Here is a 15,184-nt window from a genome sequence, read left to right as displayed (position 1 = left end):
CTTATTTTTTATTCTTCTTATTGCTTTGAATTCATTGTATTATTATTTAGCTTATTAGCTGATGGCTTGGCTCATACTTTTATTTTCGTCTGTTCAAAACTGAGCATTAGAATTTTAGCATTACTACTTTAATCACATGACATAAATTTTGATAAGCAGTATGTTTGTTATAATTTATATTTAAGCATTTTAAAATTTAATTACTTCCTTTTCCATGAGTCATTTAAATAGATGTGTGTGCATTTCAATTTATAAATTTCAGAGTTTTGCTAGGTATCCATTTGTTATTGATTTATAACTTCATTTGCAAATACTGATTCTTTGGAATTAAAGTTGCTTTATAAACTAGAGCATTATATAATTTTCATAAATGTTCCATGTGTAGTTGAAAAGAATGTGCATTCTCTAATTGTTGGGTATAACAGTGACTTTTCTTTCTTTTTTCTTAATTGAAGTATAGGTGACAATATTATATTAATTTCAGGTGTACAATGTAGTGATTTGGCATTTATATGCATTATGAATTGATCACCATAAAGCTAGTAACCAACTGTCACCATACAATGTTCAGTTCGGTTCAGTTCAGTCGCTCAGTCGTGTCCAACTCTTCCAGACCCCATGAATCGCAGCACGCCAGGCCTCCCTGTCCATCACCAACTCCTGGATTTCACCCAGACTCACGTCCATCGAGTCAGTGATGCCATCCAGCCATCTCATCCTCTGTTATGCCCTTCTCCTCCTGCACCCACTCCCTCCCAGCATCAGAGTCTTTTCCAATGAGTCAACTCTTCGCGTGAGGTGGCCAAAGTACTGGAATTTCAGCTTTAGCATCATTCCTTCCAAAGAAATCCCAGGGCCGATCTCCTTCAGAATGGACTGGTTGGATCTCCTTGCAGTCCAAGGGACTCTCAAGAGTCTTCTCCAACACCACAGTTCAAAAGCATCAATTCTTCGGCGCTCAGCCTTCTTCACAGTTCAACTCTCACATCCATACATGACCACAGGAAAAACCATAGCCTTGACTAGACGAACCTTTGTTGGCAAAGTAATGTCTCTGCTTTTGAATATGCTATCTAGGTTGGTCATAACTTTCCTTCCAAAGAGCAAGCGTCTTTTAATTTCATGGCTGCAGTCACCATCTGCAGTGATTTTGGAGCCCAGAAAAATAAAGTCTGACTGTTTCCACTGTTTCCACCTCTATTTGCCATGAAGTGATGGGACCGGATGCCATGATCTTCGTTTTCTGAATGTTGAGCTTTAAGCCAACTTTTTCACTCTCCACTTTCACTTTCATCAAGAGGCTTTTGAGTTCCTCTTCACTTTCTGCCATAAGGGTGGTGTCATCTGCATATCTGAGGTTATTGATATTCTCCCGGCAATCTTGATTCCAGCTTGTGTTTCTTCCAGTCCAGCGTTTCTCATGATGTACTCTGCAAAGAAGTTAAATAAACAGGGTGACAATATACAGCCTTGACGTACTCCTTTTCCTATTTGGAACCAGTCAGTTGTTCCATGTCCAGTTCTAACTGTTGCTTCCTGACCTGCATACAAATTTCTCAAGAGGCAGGTCAGGTGGTCTGTTATTCCTATCTCTTTCAGAATTTTCCACAGTTTATTGTTATCCACATAGTCAAAGGCTTTGGCATAGTCAGTAAAGCAGAAATAGATGTTTTTCTGAAACTCTCTTGCTTTTTCCATGATCCAGCAGAGGTTGGCAATTTGATCTCTGGTTCCTCTGCCTTTTCTAAAACCAGCTTGAACATCTGGAAGTTCACAGTTCATGTACTGCTGAAGCCTGGCTTGGAGAATTTGGAGCATTACTTTACTAGCGTGTGAGATGAGTGCAATTGTGCAGTAGTTTGAGCATTCTTTGGCATTGCCTTTCTTTGGAATTGGAATGAAATCCAATCCAGTCCTGTGGTCACTGCTGAGTTTTCCAAATTTGTTGGCATAAAGAGTGCAGCACTTTCACAGCATCATCTTTCAGCATTTGAAATAGCTCAACTGGAATTCTATCACCTCCACTAGCTTTGTTCATAGTGATGCTTTCTAAGGCCCACTTGACTTCACATTCCAGGATGTCTGGCTCTAGGTCAGTGATCACACCATCGTGATTATCTGTGTCGTGAAGATCTTTTTTGTACAGTTTTTCTGTGTATTCTTGCCACCTCTTCTTAATATCTTCTGCTTTTGTTAGGTCCATACCATTTCTGTCCTTTATCGAGCCCATCTTTGCATGAAATGTTCCCTTGGTATCTCTGATTTTCTTGAAGAGATCTCTAGTCTTTCCTATTCTGTTGTTTTCCTCTATTTCTTTGCATTGATCAATGAGGAAGGCTTTTTTAATCTCTTCTTGCTATTCTTTGGAACTCTGCATTCAAATGTTTATATCTTTCCTTTTCTCCTTTGCTTTTCACTTCTCTTCTTTTCAAAGCTATTTGTAAGGCCTCCCCAGACAGCCATTTTGCTTTTTTGCATTTCTTTTCCATGGGGATGGTCTTGATCCCTGTCTCCTGTACAATGTCACGAACCTGATTCCATAGTTCATCAGGCACTCTATCTATCAGATCTAGGCCCTTAAATCTATTTCTCACTTCCACTGTATAATCATAAGGGATTTGATTTAGGTCATACCTGAATGATCTAGTGGTTTTCCCTACTTTCTTCGATTTAAGTCTGAATTTGGCAATAAGGAGCTCATGATCTGAGCCACAGTCAGCTCCTGGTCTTGTTTTTGCTGACTGTATAGAGCTTCTCCATCTTTGGCTGCAAAGAATATAATCAATCTGATTTCTGTGTTGACCATCTGGTGATGTCCATGTGTAGAGTCTTCTCTTGTGTTGTTGGCAGAGGGTGTTTGTTATTACCAGTGCATTTTCTTGGCAAAACTCTATTAGTCTTTGCCCTGCTTCATTCTGTATTCCAAGTCCAAATTTTCCTGTTACTCCAGGTGTTTCTTGTTATTATATATTATTGACTATATTCCCTATACTGTACATTATATCCCAATGACTTATTTATTTTATAATTGAAAACTTGAAACTTTTAATCCTCTTCACCTGTTTCACCTAAGCCCCATTCCTCACTCAACTCTGTACTTCTGGCAAGCACCAGTTTTCTATGTCTGTTTCTGTTTTGTTTGTACATTTTGTTTGTTTGTTTTTTAGATTCCAAATATCAGTGAAATCATACAGTATTTTTCTTTTTCTGTTTAACTTATTTCACTTAACATATTCCCTCTAGGTCTATCAGGGTATGGTATTTCATATTCAAGTCTTCTACATCCTTATTTTTTTCTCCTCACAACTTAATCTGAGATGACAAGTCAGTTTAGTCACTCATCATGTCCGACTCTTTGAGACCCCATGGACTGCAGCACTCCAGACTTCCCTGTCCATCACCAACTCCTGGAGCTTACTCAAACTCATGTCCATAGAGTCAGTGATACCATCCAACCATCTCATACTCTGTCGTCCCCTTCTCCTCCCACCTTCAATCTTTCCCAGCTTCAGGGTCTTTTCAAATGAGTCAGTTTTTTGCATCAGGTGGCCAAAGGACTGGAGTTTCAGCTTCAGCATCGCTCCTTTCAATGAATATTCAGGGCTGATTTCCTTTAGGAGGGACTGATTGGATCCCCTTGCAGTCCAAGGAGCTCTCAAGAGTCCCTGTCTTACTATTCTGTCTAGGTTGGTAAACATTCAGAAAACTAAGATCATGGCATCTGGTCCTATCACTTCATGGCAAGTAGATGGGGAAACAGTGGAAACAGTGCCAGACTTTATTTTGGGGGGCTCCAAAAATCACTGTAGATGGTGACTGAAGCCATAAAATTAAAAGACACTTGCTTCTTGGAGGAAAAGCTATGACCAACCTAGACAGCATATTAAAAAGCAGAGACATTACTTTGCCAACAAAGGTCTATCTAGTCAAAGCTATGGTTTTTCCAGTAGTCATGTATGGATGTGAGAGTTGGACTATTAAAGAAAGCTGAGCACCGGAGAACTGATGCCTTTGAACTGTGGTGTTGGAGAAGACTCTTGAGAGTCCCTTGGACTGCAAGGAGATCCAAGGAGATCCTAAAGGAAATCAGTCCTGAATATTCATTGGAAGGACTGATGCTAAAGCTGAAACTCCAATCCTTTGGCCGCCTGAAATGAAGACTTATTTGAAGAGACCCTGATGCTGGGAAAGATTGAAGGCAGGAGGAGAAGGGGATGAGATCGGATGAGATGGTTGGATGGTATCACTGACTCAATGGACATGACTTTGAGTAAACTCTGGGAGCTGGTGATGGACAGGGAGGCCTGGCATGCTGCAGTCCATGGGGTTGCAAAGAGTCAGACATGACTGAGCAACTGAACTGAACTGAACTGAGGTTTGTCATAGCTTTTCTTCTAAGAAACAAGAGTCTTTTAATTTCATGGCTGCATTCACCATCTGCAGTGATTTTGGAGCCCCCCAAAATAAAGTCTCTCACTGTTTCCATTGTTTGCCCATCTGTTTGCTATGAGCTGATGGGACAGGATGCCATAATCTTAGTTTTCTGAATGTTGAGTTTTAAGACAACTTTTTCACTCTCCTTTTTTACTTTCTCAAGAGGCTCTTTAGTTCTTCTTCACTTTCTGCCATAAAGGTGGTATCATCTGCATGTCTGAGGTTATTGATATTTCTCCCGGCAGTCTTGATTCCAGCTTGTGTTTCTTCCAGTCCAGCATTTCTCATGATGTACTCTGCATGTAAGTTAAATAAGCAGGGTGAGGATATACAGACTTGACGTACTCCTTTTCCTATTTGGAATCAGTCTGTTGTTCCATGTCTGCTCCTAACTGTTGCTTCTTGTCCTACATACAGATTTTTCAGGAGGCAGGTCAGGTGGTCTGTTATTCCCATCTCTTTAAGAATTTTCCACAGTTTGTTATGATCCACACAGTCAATGGCTTTGGCATAGTCAATAAAGCAGATGTTTTTCTCGGAGAAGGCAATGGCAACCCACTCCAGTACTCTTGCCTGGAAAATCCCATGTATGGAGGGGCCTGGTGGGCTGAAGTCCATGGGGTTGCTAGGAGTTGGACACGACTGAGCGACTTCACTTTCATGCATTGGAGAAGGAAATGGCAACCCACTCCAGTGTTCTTGCCTGGAGAATCCCAGGGACAGGGGAGCCTGGTGGGCTGCCGTCTATGTGGTCGCACAGAGTAGGACACGACTGAAACGACTTAGCAGCAGCAGCAGCAGCAGATGTTTTTCTGGTATTCTCTTGCTTTTTCGACGATCCAGTGGATGTTAACAATTTGATCTCTGGTTCCTCTGGCTTTTCTAAATCCAACTTGAATATCTGGAAGTTCATGGTTCATGTACTGTTGAAGCCTGGCTTGGAGAATTTTGAGCATTACTTTACTAGCATGTGAGATGAGTGCAATTGTGTAGTAGTTTGAGCCTTCTTTGGCATTGCCTTTCTTTGGGATTGGAATGAAAACTGATCTTTTCCAGTCCTGTGGTCACTGCTGAGTTTTCCAAATTTGCTGGCATATTGTATGCAGCACTTTCACAGCATCATCTTTTAGGGTTTGAAATAGTTCAGCTGGAATTCATCACCTCCACTAGCTTTGTTTGTAGTGATGCTTCCTAAGGCCCGCTTGACTTCACATTCCAGGATGTCTGCCTCCTGCCTCTAGGTGAGTGATCACACCATCATGGTTATCTGGGTCATGAAGATCTTTTTTGTATAGTTCATCTGTGTATTCTTGCCACCTCTTCTTAATATCTTCTGCGTCTGTTAGGTCCATACAATTTCTGTCCTTTATTGTGCCCATCTTTGCATGAAATGTTCCCTTGGTATCTCTTGAAGAGATACCAATTTTCTTGAAGAGATCTCTAGTCTTTCACATTCTATTTTTTTCCTCTATTTCTTTGCATTGATCACTGAGGAAGGCTTTCTTATCTCTCCTTACTATTCTTTGGAATAGCATTCCAAATGGGTATATCTTTCTTTTCTCCTTGGCCTTTCACTTCTCTTCTTTTCTCAGTTATTTGTAAGGCTTCCTCAGACAACCATTTTGCATTTCTTTTTCTTGGGGATGGTCTTGATCACTGCCTCCTGTACAATGTCACGAACCTCCATCCATAGTTCTTCAGGCACTCTATCAGATCTAATCCCTTGAATCTATTTGTCACTTCCACTGTATATTGGTAAGGGATTTGATGGCAAAGTTATCCATTTACCTTGAAGTTCCAGCAATTTTTGTTTTATTGATTTAGAGGAGGCAGGTAGTTTAGAAATATAATATGTATCAGGTCCTATAAAAATATTATCACTACCTTGTTCTTGTTCAGTCACTCAGTCATGTCCCACTCGTTGTGACCCCGTGGACTGCAGTACACCAGGCTACCCTGTCCTTCACCATCTCCTGGAGCTTGCTCACACTCTTATTAAGTCAGTAATGCCATCCAACCATCTGTCCTCTGTCGTCCCCTTCTCCTCCTTCCTTCAGTCTTTCCCAGCATCAGGGCCTTTTCACTACCTAGTGACCCAATTTATTTTTAGTATATAAGGATATATTTTTCTTTAATATTAATACAGTTGAAACAAGTTTACTAGTTTAGCATTGGACTTGTATATCTTTTTGTAAATCCTTTCAACATTTCTATATCTTTGTGTTTTAGTTTTATCTCTTATAGAAAACAAGTATTTGAATTTTAAACCATTTTAATGATCTTTTTCCCTAGAAAGTTTAGTACATTTGCACAGATTATATTTACTTATATAGATTCAGTTCTGTCTTCTTCGGACTACTTACCACATTTTTTTTTACTGTTTCATTGTATGTGTGTTCTTGTTTCAATTTCATGCCTTCTTTTGAATTATGTTGGATTTTTCTTTGCTTTGGTTTAGCTTTGTTTTATTCATTTCCCTTATCAGTTTGAAATTTGTTATATTCTATTTATATTTTTAAAATTGCATGCATATTTAACTCAATGCAGTCTAAAATTAATGAATATCTTTACTCTTCATGCAAATAATAAAAGACTGTAGAGGGTTTTAATGCCAGTTGTCCAAGATTTAGTTCTCTGTTTTTGTTTTAACATTGACAAAGTAAACTTTATTTTTATTAGTTGTTAGGAAAATAATTTTTAAATTTGCCCAAGAGCTGAGTATAGTCTTTGCTCACCATTTCTCCTTGCATCTCAGACATTCCTTCCTAGGATCTATGTCCTTCTTCTAAAAGAAACCTTTCAGACATTTCTTTGGTGATGATCTACTGGCAGTAGCTCTCTCAACTGAAGTTTAATAAAAAAAAATACTCCCATCTGGGATATTGGCTTTATAAAGGAGTGTGTGGCCTGACCCTCCACTCCACATGAATACTGACATTTAATTTGTGGTCCATTGAAAACCCATACTCCGGTCTTGCCATAGTCAATAGAAACCCTCAGAGCAAATATTCCTTCACTAGTTCACACCTTTCTCCCTGCCTTCACTCTAGAATTGAATTTTCTTGTAATTTCTACTTTTCAATGGTCTATCATCTCATATCAGAAGCAAAAGCAAAAATAAAGTGAAAAAAATTTGGATATTTTATCCAGCACTTTTAAATGTCTAAACCAAAAGATGTTTGTCTTCACACTTAATCCATCATATTGTCAGAAATAGGAGTCCTTATTTGATTTTTAAAACAATTATGCAAGATATTAGCATGATCTGAGTGTTAAAATGCCAACCCAGCCAAACTACGTACTCAACTGAAATGCCTGCATCTAGCCTGACACTGAATCATTTCAGTTGCCCGCAGCTACTGCAGGAATGTGCAGGGACAGAGACAGCCTGTCAGTTGCTTAATGATCTCGGGCAGAGAATTCAATACAAGCTAAGTAATAAATACTGGCTCACAAGCACGTGCCCTCCAGCAAACAAGGTTCCAGCATACACTAAGACCCACAATGCCTGCTTATTCCCAGTGGTCTTAAATAAATAAGTATCTTACACCAGCAAGAGCTTTACATTTTATTGTAAGGCAATAAAAATATTATGTAATTCCCCAGGAACCAACATAAAACATTGTCTTTAAAACAGTTCCTGCCCTGGTGTTGTTATGAGTTTTCAGGATCAATCAGGGTTTCTTCTTACATAACAAGTTTACATAAGTCCTTCAGGGGAAGGAATGTATCGCAATTATAACCTTCAATTAACCATCATATCTTGGTAAAGATATTTTCTACGTCCCCAGGCAAAATAAAGCACAGCTGTTTGAATTAGTATTCTAGTTCTCTGCTTTACCTTCATAAAGGAAACATTCAATATACATAACAATCTTATCAAATGCAGGAAAAAGTGCCAAAAGAAGTCAAGGGGAAATAGCCTGATACTTGAAGTTTTCTAGCTGAAGAATGTTAGAGAAATAACTTACTGCATAATGCATGATGTTTTGTAATTTTAAATAGACAGCTCTGTAACCATTGCAGACAACACCGTATATAAAACCAAACCATATGAAATTGATGATATGGTACTATATTTGACCAGCAAACTTAGAGATTCCATAAAGTTCAACCTAACATTTTATCTCACCAGTTCAAATTGCTTCTTGCTTTTCTGGCAACTGCAAAGTTATGACATAATGGAACTGAAGCTGCTCTGTGGCATTATGGAACACAGAATAGAAAGGTGATCTGGCAGACATGTTAATCAGAAAGAATTTAAATCTGCCTAGTTTTCTTTTAGGACCACCAGCAAAATTCTCTGTGGTATACCAACGGTACCAAAGTTTGTTTTGATGTTCAGTTTTGACTGTGTCTCTGAAACTCCATGGTTCTCTTCATCCATGCAGCCTTCTTCTGATTCATTTTTCTCCATTTGTGCTGTTTTTCTCCGTGATGTGAATCCATCCCTGCCCATTCTGTCGTGTCTCCATTGTTTTGCTGCTTCATGAGATTGCTCTGAGCCATTAAGAGGCAAGTCCATCAAAAGAGGAAAAACCAACTTTCCTTTATGTCCAGGAAGAATCCTTTGTCTAAGGTATTCCATAACCCTGCTCCTCAAATCAATACTTTCTAACTTACACTTTGAAAGGAACTTATAAGGAAAATAATTCCTATAGCCACACCCACAATATAATGCCTTGACTACTCTTTCACATACAGTGTGAAGTCGGTTCTTATTGCCAAGGATCTTCTATGAGGACGCACAGTTGAGTCCTTAGCTTTATACTACACCAGCACCCTCCATTGTCCGTACAGTAACACACACACTACAGTACCACAGAAATTGTTAGTACTCAGTGTCCTCTTGACTAGAGGATCCCCAAGTCTGCTTTCACCTACAAGATTTGCGAGGTTTATAATAAGAAGGCAATATTTGAGTTACTCTGTGTCATCATCCCTTAATGTAGACAGTGACATTTCCAAAAGTTACTGAGTTTGGCAATGTACATGAATCAAATTATCAATAATAACTAACCTTCCCTTTAATGTTGTGCTATATAGTCAATTAATGGGAATTATTTTGATAATGGTCTCAGTTCTGTTTTCCAACTTAAAGTAGGATTTCTTAGGGCCAATAACTGATAATGTCTGGGTTTTATCATAAGAAGCTTTTGAGAGCAGATAATTAAAATTGTTTTTGATTCAAAATGCCTTAAGTTTCCTAAGCAAATAAAACATATTTGCTAAAGAAGCCAAGCCAACCTACATGGGAAGCCTTACATAGCACAGTCTGGGTTTTTTATTCATCTTCTGTTAGTCTTCTCAGTGCAATTTAATAGTTAAACGAAATATGTGAAAAAAAAAAAATCTCTGCCCCATACATTTGAATTAGGTTAAGTTTTTATGCTCATTAATCATGAAAGAGCTAAAGTTCATCACCTAATGCTATTCCAGCAGTGTTGTTTCTGCCTTCCTGTCATTAAGCAATGAATCTCATTGCTTTATATTGGAAATGTGTCAAAATGTGACATGATAAGAATAGATTTGCATCACTTGCCTTGCCTTCCAGACTGAAGCTCCTTTTTAGAGATAGATATTCCAGGCTTTTCCAAATGCAGATTAGCATATCTGAAATCTTTAGTAAACTGAATATTTAATACAAGGAAAGAGTATAGATCTTTAGTTGGGATGTTATGGCACTATGGTAATGATAAGTTTAATGCAGAAATTCATCTAAGCCTTTGCATTCTAAAGTCTTTCTATCCTTCTGACCTGCTATCAAGTCTTGGCACCAGTAAAGTTGAGGATAGTTTCTCATCATCAGTGTCCATCTTTTATTAATGATAGATGTTCATCATTGTGTTTATCTTCTATTCTGCCTTAGATTAACTGCACATAGATTAACTTTATCTTCAATGGCAATATGTCATATTTTTTGTAAAATTAAGTCCCAACATAATTAAATTTCTTATTAGGATTCTTGATAGTTTCGTTTAAGTTGTAAACAATGGAAAAATGCTTAAAGGGCTAACTTGCTTGAAATATCCAGGGTATTTGAGATAGTGTGTTACCAGACAGTATGAAGTAACTGCCTCTGCCTGAAGAGGAAGGGATTAAGGAAATCTTCTTAGAGGAGATAACTAAACTGAAGCTTACAAGTGAGAATCTGCTAGATAGAAAAGGGGCTTAAAGGCTCTGCAAGTGATGGAAACAAAACATGGAAAGGTATGAGATGTCATATCTGGGAGACTAACCAGTTTGACATAAGTGGATCACAGAGCACTTGAGGTGAGGATAGGGAGAGAAATGAACAAAACAGCAAAGGTCAGTTGCCTTTATTCATTGATGATTCAGATGGATGGACCATAAAATATATTTTAAATGGGAAAATTATGTGCTTACTTGTGTTTTACATGACATTAATGTTCCATTTTTAAACAGTAACTTTCTACATGCATTCTAGAAATCATCTGTTCCCCAGGTGTGTATATGAGCATGAATTAAGATCTTGAAGATAGCAAAGAGGTACAGATCTGAGCATGAGAGACCTGAAAATGAATCTCATGTCTGCTTCTTCCCAGCAACATAAGAGTGGAAAAGTTATACCTCGTATTAAAAAACATTAAAATGAGGATATTATTTCATAGGGTTGTTATGATAATTAAGAATTACAATTTATAAAAACTAGTTGGAACATAATTGATATTCTCTATACATTAGCACCTATTTTGACATTATAGATTGAGGCATTGTTAAGAATGCTATTACTTGAATCATGAAAACTGTTTCCATTTGAAAATATGTGGGACATGGGACATGGGATTCATTAGGTAACTCTAAGATGATAGCAAGGGCTTCCCCCTGATAGCTCATCTGGTAAAGAATCCACCTGCAATGTAGGAGACCCCAGTTCAACTCCTGGGTCAAGAAGATCCCTGGAGAAGGGATAGGCTACCCACTCCAGTATTCTTGGGCTTCCCTTGTGGCTTAGCTAGTAAAGAATCTGCTTTCAATGTGGGAGACCTAGGTTTGATCCCTGGGTTAGGAAGATCCCCTGGAGAAGGGAAAGGCTACCCACTCCAGTATTCTGGCCTGGAGAATTCCATGGACTGTATAGTCCTTGGGTTTGCAAAGAATCAGACATGATTTAGCAACTTTCACTTTCAAGATGATAGCAAATATTGTTATATATATATATATATTTTAACTGACACAAGTAAATGTTTGATGTATGTATTTTTTGTGACCTGTTGACCTATGGGAAACTTCACATTCTTTCCCATATTAAATTTTTCTTGGCTTCTAAAGAGTAGATATCTTACTCTTATAAGTTTCTGGATATTAACAAAAAGTTCTTGCTTTTATTTTTCAAGCACATCTTGACAAGACGGAGTCATATTTTTGTTTTCCTGAAGAAATGCTGTTTTTCATTTACCAATTAAGCAATTTCCTCTTTGTCAAACATTTTCAATTGAAACCATTCCTATTTAAGCAGAATTTGATCTGTTTATGAAAAATTAGAGAAAGAGACTAACTCAACCGAGTTTATTTATTCATTCATTCATTTATTTGTTTTTTTCTCATTTCAGGCCCCATTTTATTCTGTTTATCCTCACAACTCAGCCTGATATAGTAAGCTCTTCTTTTTCTTATTAGCCAAAGTGAGAGAGCAGTTGCATGTCCTTTGAGTTTGTGGAAGGTCCTTAAAAAACTGACATCTTTGGTTAATCTACATCTAGTTCTAGAAATTGAATATATGTTTTCATCATGCTAATTTTAGGTTTAAAAAAGCTTCATATTTAAAATCTCCTTATTAAAAGTGATTTCACACTCAAATCCCCACTGTCTCTGAAATATGAAAAGATAGAGTCATGGAATTACTTGAGATTCTCCAAAAGGAGAAAAGTACATGCAGAAACCGACTTAAAATGTCTCATTATTCAATACTCAAATTTGCCTTCATGGATTCATTTTCCAGATTTCCCACTACTACTGTAACCATGTTAACACTACCCTGGGAAATATCGCTGCTGCTGCTAAGTCGCTCAATTGTGTCTGACTCTTTGTGACCCTAGGGACTGTAGCCCGCCAGGCTCCTCTGTCCATGGGATTCTCCAGGCAAGAATACTGGAGTGGGCTGTCATTTCCTTCTCCAGGGGATCTTCCTGACTTAGGGATCAAATCCCTGTCTCCTGTGGCTCCTGCGTTGCAAGTGGATTCCTTACTGCTGAGCCACAGGGGAAATATGGCTAAACCAAATCAAAATACAAAGGCAAAAATAAGCTAAGAGTACATAGGCATTGGCTTTAAGGTCAGATTCATTGTTTCTTAATCCCACATTACTCTTTCCTTAACAACCCTACTCAGGAAGCACCGGTGGTAGCCAGAGCAGCATTGTTCCTGGAATGTGCCCGTTTTGTGCACCGCTGCAACCGTGGCAACTGGCCAGAGTGGATGAAAGGACATCATGTGAACATCACTAAGAAAGGCCTTTCCAGGGGACGGTCCCCCATTGTGGGCAACAAGCGGAACCAGAAGTTGCAGTGGAATGCTGCCAAGCTCTTCTACCAGTGGGGAGACGTGAGCTTTTGATTTTCTTCTATAAAAATTAGGCCGAGTAAAGTGAAGACGTTTTGAGTTTCTGTTTGTTCATTTGTTTGGGAGATAATCTGAGTATCTGTTATGTACCAAGCACTGAACAAAACATTTCAGGGGGAAATAATTCATTTAATCTTCCCAATAAATCTACAAAGTTAGACATTATTATCTCTTCTGGCTCCCTTTCTGATCCTCTGCCTCTTTCCTCCCTGTAAATGTAAACATTCTCAGCATCTCTTATCAGTTCTTCCTGTATAATCTCCACCAGGCTTGCATTTATTCCTGTGTTAGAGCTAGAAGTACCCAGTTCTCTATCCATAGCACTTTTCAGATCCCTGACCAACTTCACCAACTGTACTTTGGAGGCATTTACTTAATGTTCTGAAACTAAATCTGACCAAACTGAAATGCTTCTCTCCATTTAAACACACCCCCATCTGTAACCCCTCTTGAATTTTCTATTCTTTTTGATAGAACTACCATCATCTGAAATGACAGTCTTTAAACATATTCTCAACCTCCTTTCCTTATTGATTCCACCTCTTCCGTGTCACTGATGCCCTTTGAGGTCAGATCTTCATTACTTCTCCTCTGTGTGACTAAAGTATTTTCCTATTTGGTTTCCTCCCACAATCTCCCCTCTCTGACCCATCCTACACACTGCCAATAAAATCTCCCTTTGGCATAGCCCGTCTAAAAGCAGAACATTCATATCTCATCTCCCAGCCTCCAGACTCTCTCCTTCCAATTCATTCTCCAAACTGCTGTCAGAATGATTAGGCTAAAATGCAAATCACGGTATAGTGCTTCAGTGGCCCTCCTTTTCCCTGGGGATAAAAACCCAAATTGCTCAGCCTGGCATCTCAGCTCTTTCCACAACCTTTATTCAAATCACACCAAGATTATAGATGATGAAGTCAATGAGCTGATGTACCTAAAGGACATTTATCTCAATCCTTTACATCTAAGAGGTGTTCAATGATAAGTTATGATACTAAATTTTGAAAGCAGGATAAATGGTTTGTCTCTACATTTTTAGACAGCTAGCATGGTGTCCCTGGAAGGAGTGATAACGCTTCTCCCCTGCTCAAAAACTGCCTTTCATCCTTCAGAATGCAAAATGAAGTCCAGCTTCAAGAACTGTGGAATCTGGTCCCGATTTACCTTTCCAAGCCCTCAGGCACATTATTTCTGCTCAGAAAATGGTGCTTCAACCAAGTGGCTTAGTTGATAGTCTCTGAACACGTCAGTGCATGTCCCTGAATATGGGTCTTTGGGAACTCTCCATCTGAAATATCCGCTTTTCCCTTTCCCATTAGCCTAACACCAATTCTTGAGAATCTATGTTTGAATCCCAGTTCAAGGCTGCTGAGTGACCTTGAGCGGTTTTTCAACCTAACTTTCCTAATTGCCAAACAGTGATACTTCTTTATGAAAGTTTATAATCTACTCAGGCATATTAATAAAGACACTGATGCACTATAACAGTTTATTCAACTTTATGTTTTATTTAATAACTAGCAAACTACCTCGCATAATAAATATTTGATGAATGAAGAAGGAATAATCATATTCCTAAGGCACTTTTCTTGTCTTGAAAGAGATGTAGAGCTCTAAATTATTATTTAGATATTTTATATTATCCCAAGTAAGTTCATTTTTTGAGAAACCTTCTAAGTTTTGTGAACTGTGGGTTTAACTTAAATTGCTTGGTTTCAGAATCCGGGGGAGATCAATGTAGATTTTTTCTCCCCTTGACTCTCACTATTAAGTCTTCTGGCTTTGCTCAGACTCATAATTCCTTGTTTCCTTCTGTTGGGGGAGTGTGTAATTTCCTCGGTTCTTTCTCGCCACAGCAAAAATTTGAAGTGACGGACAGACCAGTGTTACAGCCCCATGTAAATTTCCTTGTTACAGCAAAAATTTGAAGCAATGGACGGACCAGTGTTACAGCTTCGTGTTACAGCTCAGTTTTATTAAGAAAGCAAAAGAAAATATATCCTTGAGGTGTGAGAGGGAGTCGACCCAGAAGACTCAAAGAGAAGAGAAGCCCCCAGCTCAATTTTGGTTCCTCTTTTCATAGGTTTTTTCTCCTCCCCTTGGGCCTGCCCTATGTAAATTGGGCTAGCCAGGAGTGCTGTTGGTTTTACCTGAGGTCCTCACTCCT

General features: G+C 38.6%; 1 protein-coding gene across 1 annotated transcript in view; it reads left to right on the top strand.

The window, feature by feature from the left end:
* The window catches only part of UNC80 (unc-80 homolog, NALCN channel complex subunit), a 232,114-nt gene that overhangs the window by 96,370 nt on the left and 120,560 nt on the right, over window positions 1-15,184 (top strand). Inside the window, 1 exon segment of the mRNA XM_070387345.1 lies at window positions 12,787-12,999. Coding sequence (XP_070243446.1) covers window positions 12,787-12,999 — 213 coding nt within the window.

Source organism: Bos mutus, chromosome 2 (genome assembly GCF_027580195.1).
Source record: "Bos mutus isolate GX-2022 chromosome 2, NWIPB_WYAK_1.1, whole genome shotgun sequence".
NCBI lineage: Eukaryota > Metazoa > Chordata > Mammalia > Artiodactyla > Bovidae > Bos > Bos mutus.
Note: the sequence above shows the minus strand (reverse complement) of the source record. Positions and strands in the feature narration are given on the sequence as shown.